Raw genomic sequence first — 7,593 nt, 5'->3', positions numbered from 1 at the left:
AGTCGAGGCTAGATTGGCCATGCTGGTCAGCGTGTCGGGATGGTCCGCTCCCAGCTTCTTCTTGCGAGTCTCCATCACTTGTTTTCTCATCTTTTCAGCCTCATTCCATCGTCCACCAAGTGAGTAGGCATCTGCCACCATTGCGATGCTCTGTATCGTGTCCTCGTGCTTATGACCTAGCATCTTCTCTCGCGCTTTTAATGATTCCGTAGCTAGCGACACAGCATCAGCAATGCTCCCTGTGCTCTCCGCATACCACGCCGCACGGTAGAGTATGGTTGCCCAATCTCCCAAAAACGCATCGTCATGCGGCCGCTGTTCTAGAGCTGCCTTAGCGTGCGCGAATAGTGTTTGGCATGCTGCCCAGTTCTCGTACTGTCCTGTTGGAAACTCTGCACAAAGGACGCTGATGAAATGCTGCTTCCATTGTTCAAGCGTGCCATTTGCTATAAGCCATGTCTGTGTTGCAAGCTGCACAAGACTGTGCATTTCAAAGGTGACTCCATCAGCGCTGATAGAGATTAAGCAGAGATCGCGCAGCGCGCCTATGTCGTTCTCAAACCTCTCTCTATCATCAGCATTATTTCTGTGCTCTTGTTGGACCTCATGCTGACTCTTTGTACGACTGAAAAATGCCTTGACACGCTTCCTCGTTGACCTTTTCGTCGCGTTAGACGCTGTGTTTGGCCCCTCCATTCCCCGGCCACCGTGGAGAAGTGTTTCTGGAATTCCCTGTCGGTCGAAAAAGCTCATAAGTGACAGCAGTTCAGCCGCCGACGCTTTTTGGTGTCGCAAGTGCTCGAAAGATATTTGCCATGTAACGATAATTGAGTTCTTAGCGTCTCGGTCTCGTCGGAGATGTCCAGCTTCGTGATTCAGCAGGCTTCTTTTTCCGCCATCGCTGCGCCTGAATTCTTCGAGGTACTCTGCCACGGAGCATCGAGGTGCCCTTCGCCAGATATATGCAGCAGCTTGCACAATAGCGAGCGGCATGTACTCAAGCACAGCGGCAAGTTCAGCGACATCGCCGCTATCTCCTTGCGCATCCAGCTTCTTCTGCAGCAGTGCTACGGCTTGCGCCTCGTTCATGGGCTCTACAACGATTACGTCGCGCTGCTCAACTAGCTGCAGCGCTGCTCCCTTGTCCCTTGTTGTTATGAGGATAGAGCCGCGGTTGCAGTGGGGGAGGTACTCGCGCAGCGGTTTTCGAACGACCTGCGCGTTGGTGGTCTGGTGTTGGCCGTCGCGATTTGCCTGACCGCTGAGAAGAAAGCGAGCGTCGTCGACGTTGTCCAGCACGAGCAGCCACCTCTGCTTGCAGTTATACAGCCAATTGTGCACTAGCTTAAAGATGTTCGCCTGCGGATCTTGCCGCCCAGCGATCTTGACCCAGTCGGCTATGTCGCGGAAGCTCTGCTCGAACCGGGCCGCGTTGCTGGCGTGCACCCAGAACACCCACATCTCAGGCGACCTCTCGTGGGTGCGGTAGGCATGCTCGATGGCGAGCTGCGACTTGCTTCTCTGCTGTTAGCGCGCGGTGCTGGTTGAGCAGGCGTCTGCTTACCCTACGCCGCCTAGGCCGACGAGCGCAGCCCGCGCGTCTTTCACTGCGCATATTCGCTGGAGCTGGTCGAGCGTCGTACCTCGCTCAACAAAGTCGGCATCACGAGCGAAAGGTATCACTATGGATGGGGGTGGTGGAGTCTCTGGCCGCTCTTGAGGTGGGGCCTGTTAGCGCTTGTTCGGGCCTTGGCCAGCTAGAGCGATCCCACAACGTACCAGGGAGAAGGTGGAACGCGTTGTTCACTGGGCCGTTGATGATGCCTGCTTGGAAGCCAGCGTTCGCGTCGCCAAAAGAAAATGTAGAAGCCATACTAGAGTGCGTAGTCGGAATGGATGATGGTCTCTGCAATAAAGTGTCAGCAGCTTGGCACTCGTGCGCTATTGTGCAGCTGCGGCACAAGGCTGAGGCACAAGGCTGAGGCATACCGGTGAAGCCAGCGCTTAGCATGAGGATGATTGTCCAATTGGTTCTCCTGTCGCAGCTTCGCGTGTGCTCGCTGAGATGCTGAGATAGGCGGTCTCACGAAGAGAAGCCATAACGCTGCACGTTGCGCAACGATGAGCAGAGATACAGTCTTGCGGCTAGGTGAGTTGCGTAGTCCTCGTCCGAACGAGTTCGCTGAGTCACTACCGATAGCTATTGCCGCACCCTCAGCGTGCCAAAGTCAAGCCATCACATGGGAAGAAGTAGCAAAGGTTAGGATGTTCAACTCTGACCCAGGCAGAACTCATCACTCGTAGCAGGCAGAACGCGCCGAAGTTCAGATCCTGTGTGTATCGGTAGTAACTGTAACCTCTATCGTGGACTAAGACGGTACAGTTTTGCATCTACCACATCCTTTACTGACACTGCACCGCAACTTCGAAAGAGCCTCGAGAAAGAGCTGAGTATTCCGCCCTTTCTCTTCGAAAGACTGTACCAGCATTCGAACGGCTTCGCGGGACACAATGTTCAACTCGATCGAGCGCAGAAAGTAGAGACGTACAGTAAGCGAACAACACACACTTCTACGAATCGTCCAAACAGGGCTTACAGGCTACAGCTCACTGGTCACGCTTCACAATTAAACAGGCGTACGAGAATCTCATGCCAAAGAGGACATTCACACCGCATATACCACATCATCAGCCAGGACTTAACAATCGTAGCGACAATCAGGCAGTCCATGGACCACAGAGCGTGCAGCATGGATGGGAGTGGTACGAGATGGGGTTCTTCGCCTCCTGGAAGCCATCGGGATTGCTGACGTTGATCTGCTTCGACCTGCCCACGAAGTCGCAGTCTAAGATTCAGTCAACGATGGACTCGCATACTGTTGACATCTCCAATCCATATTCTACGTTCTTACTCGTCTTAGAGGAGCTGCTGCGGCTGTACGATGATTCGGTATGGTCAATCAGAAACCACATCAGCCAGTGGGAAGCGGTAAGTAGAGCCCTACGATACTTCTTTACTGACCGTGCGTAGACTGAACGGCGGAAGGAAAAACCCATCGAGACCGATTACTCTCGTTTGCACGAGATTGCGAGACATGGCGTGCACGTCAACGAGACTTTAAGCGTAGCCATACGCTCTCTCAAGAATATGGGTCAGCACTATTGAGAGTTCCGCGTAAACGCTGATCTTGCTCTCAGCCAGGGAAAGCACAATCGATGGGACGGAGTTAGCAGCCGTATGACCTTTCAGCTTCAGATCCTTGAAAATTTGTTGCAGCGATCAACCTCAAACAACGCTCGAATATAGAACGAAATCGCCCTGGTAAAGTAAAAATATTACGTCTATATGCACTTATCGACTAACAATGATAGGCCTTCCACGGGGCGGCCTAGAGAGATAGCAAGATACAAGTGCGTATAGGCGAAGAAGCAAAAAGAGAGGCTTCAGCGATGAAGGCTATTGCTGTAGTCACGATGACGTTCTTGCTAGCCACCTTCGTTTCCGTAAGTTGTCGACTAGTTATGGTACTGCATTAAAGTATCCTAACACCAACTTTACTTGGCAGACTCTATTTGGAACAAACTTCTTCGCTCTCCAATCCCGCGAAGGTGTGGATGGCGTCACCCTTATCGTGTCTGGCCAGTTTTGGGTCTATTGGGCTATCTCCATTCCAATGACGGTAGCAACGCTGGCTCTGTGGCTCTGGTAGAGCCGATGGACGACACGCTTATGACCGTCACATGGGGAATGCTAAGCGCCCTGCGCTCTTTAGACTCGTGCTGAGACGTTACATATAGTGTGCTGTAGAACGGTTTTGAATATGTAGAAATGCGAAAATTCTATCTGGTAACGCTGCTCCGACCTAGCGCGGTAGAACCTGAGGGTTTCTAGGTGTTTCCTCAACCTGAAAAGGTCAGTAAGAGTGCTACCAGATTGACTATTTGTAAGGCTACTTGATTCATGTAATCATGCCCTCATACCAAGCAAGACACTCTAGATTGAAGTTTGGATGCGATTATTCCACGCCTTAAACTGTATAACGTGCATCCACTCATAACGGAACAACCACCGTAACGGACAAAACCATCGGTACTTTGACTTCGCAACACCAGCAAGCGTGCGCGCCCTATGATTTTTTGCGATACTGCCCCTCTGTAACATGCTTAGATAACTACTAGACCCCCGCAACTGTGCTAATACAAAAAATACATTTGTTTAGGCGACTACCCGCCCGATCCGCGAAGAGCTCGTCTTCACAATGAAAGCGAACCTCGTCCCGCATAGGTCATTGCTACGCTAACACTACTATCGCAACTAAGAAACTACCTTAATACAGGCCTGTGAGTCTGATAGAGACGCTGGAGAGCTGTCATTAGCCGCAAGGCTGTGATGGGCGCTTGATTTATCCAGGGCGGCCATGCCGGTTGGTACCTCCAGCAAAAGTGATCTCCAAATTTGGCTAGTGCGAGATGACACTGCATTTCCACCCTGATTACGGCGTATCGTATTCTGTAATTATTAATAGCCCTATGGCTGTTGTGATATGCGTACTGGGGAATAATGTCGTCGGCCCTTACGCTGTAGACATTGCGTGCAGAGGTTTAGACAAACCCGTAGTAAGTGACCTGTTTATCTTCCTCTAAAAACGGCTCCATGCACTCCACCATTGATGACCCCAGCTTGTTGTCCCGAGTTCTGATTGCCAAACGTCACAGTGCTCACTGTGGTCGAACTATCCTGGCTCTTTGCAGCAGCTTTGGCGACAGCTTCTTCCCGCGCCCTCGATAATAACTCATCCAATAGAGTGCGTGATGCTTCTAGCGCTTTGCGTTCTTCCTCGAGCTGCCGCACTGTCTCTGCTTTGCCTGCCTCCGGCCCGGCCATATCTTCGTCATCGCTGCTGAGGTTCAGCTCCTCCAGCTTGTTCTCCAGCACTATCATCTGCTTGTGTGTGGCAGTGATCGCTTCTTTGACTTCCTCTTGTTTGGTAGATATCGTCTTCTTGATGTCTTCGGTTATGTGGTTATGGCGGACAGAGCTGTACCTGTAAGGCAGGATTAGCTACAGCATTATACTGAGTGTTGAGAAGTGGCTACTCACAAAGTCGCTATGCTTACGACAGAATTTATAGTGAGCTTGCAGTTTTGAAGCTGTTCAGACATAGCCTTGATTGGCCCTTGCTTGAAGAATCCCACGTTCGTCCGATCCTTCCATCCTAACTTCCCATCTTCTGAGTTCTTAGTCCACCGCTGAAGGTTGGTTCTGAAGAGATCGCATGCTTGCTTGCAGCTACTGATCGTTTTCTCCGACTCTTTAGCTATAATTGCGCCGAGTAAAGTCCACTCCCTATCCTCCACACCTTGAAGAAGGCTGAGCGCTGTGTCGACAGAGCGAACATCCTCCACTAGGCGTTTGATGGTCTTCGGCGCGTCTTTGAGCTGCTGTAGGTCTTCCATAAGCAAGCGTATGCCATGTAAGGCTGGCACAGTGATGCCCACAGCTCCGGCAGTAATGCTGAGAGGATCAGCCATTTGCATATAATTACGATACGAAAGAGGTTGAGGAAGAAGAGCGTATATGGATGCAGCGAAGCATGTCATGCGGGGCTTATCTTGGCCAGAAAGATTGTTTGTCAGCTTGGGGCTGAGCTGCAGCACGTTCTGTCTGCTAGGCTAAGTTCCAGCTGAACCGCAAGGCTTCGCTGTAGGCGCTACGGTCTTTACTGCTGCCCTAACATTATGGCCAACGTGATTTCGTTTGGTGATGCGAACACCGGGCTACAGGCTGGGATTATTAATGGACCAGTTACTTTCCAACCTCCGCCTGGTGAGACGCGGGAGAATCCCTTAGTCTGAGCAAGCACTAACGACACCCCGCCTCAGAGCGATTAGAGACTCCACCACCTCCATCCATCCTCATACCTTTCGCCCGCGACGCCGACTTTGTCGAGCGAGGGACGACACTCGACCAGGTCCGCCAAAGATGCGCTGCGCTAGGCTCGCGGGCTGCGCTTGTTGGCCTTGGCGGCGTAGGGTAGGTAGCGCATCGCTTGACCAGGGCAACATGCTAACAGCAAGAGAAGCAAGTCGCAGCTAGCCATTGAGCATGCCTACCGCACGCGCGAGCGATCGCCTGAGACGTGGGTGTTCTGGGTGCACGCCAGCAACGCCGCCCGGTTCGAGCAGAGCTACCGCGAAATTGCCGACTGGGTTAAGATCTCTGGGCGACTGGATCCCAAAGCCAACATCTTTAAGCTGGTGCACGACTGGCTGCGTGGTAGCCAGGAGCGGTGGCTGCTCGTGCTGGACAACGTGGATGACGCTCGCTTTCTCGTCGATAGCCAGGCTCACGATCAAGGACAGCCTACTGACGACTCAAAGACCGCTTCCAAACCGCTGCGCACGTACCTCCCCCGTTGCAAGCATGGGTCGATTCTCATCACAACACGGAACAAGGAAGCGGCGCTGACACTAGTGGAGTACCGCGATATCGTTTCCGTGGAGCCGATGGACGAGGTGCAGGCGCAGGCGCTGTTTAAGAAGAAGTTGGGAGTGCAGGGAGTTGACAGCGATGTGGTTGAGCTTGCAGCGGCGCTCGAGTACATGCCGCTGGCCATTGTGCAATCGGCAGCGTACATTTCGCAGAGAGCACCCCGATGCTTAGTGGCGAAGTACCTCGAGGAATTCAAGAAGAGCGAGCGCAAGCGGTCAAGCCTTCTTAGCCACGACGGCAGCCAGCTCCAGCGAGACTGGGAGGCGAAGAACTCGATCGTTGTTACCTGGCAGATCTCGTTCGAGCATATACAGGAGACACAGCCGTCAGCAGCAGACCTGCTCTCGCTGATGAGCTTCTTCGACCGGCAAGGGATCCCCGAAGCCTTGATCCGGAGCCGAAGGGAGCATAGAGACGCCCAGAGAAGTCAGAGAGCGGACGATGACCGAGACAGCGATGAAGAAGATGATGCATCGCAATCTAGCGCGGGCAACGACGCATTCGAACACGACGTAGTGACCCTGCGAAACTTTTGCTTCATCTCAGTTGACACCAACGGTACGACCTTTGAGATGCACGCACTTGTGCAGTTAGCGACGCGCATGTGGCTTGCTGCAAACGGCAAGCTTGAGCAATGGAGGCAGCAGTTTATCAGTAACCTTTGCGCTGAGTTCCCCACAGGACAGTACGAGAACTGGACAGTATGTCAAGCACTTTTCGCGCACGCTAGGTCGGCTGCAGGGCAGCAGCCAGAAGACAAGTCATCGCTAGCAGAATGGGCTACACTGCTCTATCGTGCAGCATGGTATGCAGAGATGACAGGCAACATTACTGACGCTGTAACACTAGCTGTGAAGTCAATGAAAGCGCGGAAGAAGGTGTTGGGTCAAGAGCACGAGGACACGCTATGGAGTATAGCAATGGTCGGATCAGCATACAAACTTGGAGGCCGATGGAACGCAGCCGAAGAGCTGGAGGTGCAAGTGATGGAGACGCGCAAGACGAAACTCGGAGCAGACCATCCTTCCACGCTGACCAGCATGGCCAACCTGGCGTCGACATTTTGGAACCAAGGCCGATGGGAGGAGGCGGAGAAGCTA

The 7,593-nt window shown here is 52.8% G+C and overlaps 4 protein-coding genes across 4 annotated transcripts in view; 2 read left to right on the top strand and 2 right to left on the bottom strand.

Annotated features, from left to right (window-relative positions):
• CC84DRAFT_1165253 (uncharacterized protein) overlaps positions 1-1,899 on the bottom strand; it is a 4,209-nt gene extending 2,310 nt beyond the window's left edge. The window contains exons 1-3 of the mRNA XM_018178675.1: positions 1,780-1,899; positions 1,565-1,715; positions 1-1,516 (exon numbers count right to left, since the gene is read on the bottom strand). Coding sequence (XP_018035255.1) covers positions 1-1,516; positions 1,565-1,715; positions 1,780-1,873 — 1,761 coding nt within the window. The 5' untranslated portion in view covers positions 1,874-1,899. The remainder of the gene's footprint in view (positions 1,517-1,564; positions 1,716-1,779) is intronic.
• A 201-nt stretch (positions 1,900-2,100) lies between these two features.
• CC84DRAFT_808701 (uncharacterized protein) lies at positions 2,101-3,308 on the top strand. The gene is made up of 5 exons (XM_018187500.1): positions 2,101-2,149; positions 2,201-2,259; positions 2,305-2,550; positions 2,607-2,989; positions 3,032-3,308. Exons 2-5 carry the CDS (start codon positions 2,241-2,243, stop codon positions 3,164-3,166), a joined length of 783 nt encoding a protein of 260 aa, XP_018035254.1. The 5' UTR covers positions 2,101-2,149; positions 2,201-2,240; the 3' UTR covers positions 3,167-3,308.
• Positions 3,309-4,630: 1,322 nt separating this feature from the next.
• CC84DRAFT_1093548 (uncharacterized protein) lies at positions 4,631-5,532 on the bottom strand (the record flags this gene model as incomplete). The annotated part of the gene is made up of 2 exons (XM_018174523.1): positions 4,631-5,045; positions 5,102-5,532. 2 exons carry the CDS (start codon positions 5,530-5,532, stop codon positions 4,631-4,633), a joined length of 846 nt encoding a protein of 281 aa, XP_018035253.1.
• Positions 5,533-5,739: 207 nt separating this feature from the next.
• On the top strand, positions 5,740-7,593 carry CC84DRAFT_1092887 (uncharacterized protein; the record flags this gene model as incomplete). The annotated part of the gene is made up of 3 exons (XM_018174489.1): positions 5,740-5,827; positions 5,893-6,034; positions 6,084-7,593. Coding segments are annotated over 3 exons (1,740 nt in total), but the record flags the coding sequence as incomplete, so codon positions are not given.

This window comes from Paraphaeosphaeria sporulosa, assembly GCF_001642045.1.
Source record: "Paraphaeosphaeria sporulosa strain AP3s5-JAC2a unplaced genomic scaffold CC84scaffold_6, whole genome shotgun sequence".
Lineage (NCBI taxonomy): Eukaryota > Fungi > Ascomycota > Dothideomycetes > Pleosporales > Didymosphaeriaceae > Paraphaeosphaeria > Paraphaeosphaeria sporulosa.
The sequence above is the reverse complement of the archived record's forward strand: the minus strand, read 5'-3'. Positions and strand labels throughout refer to the sequence as shown.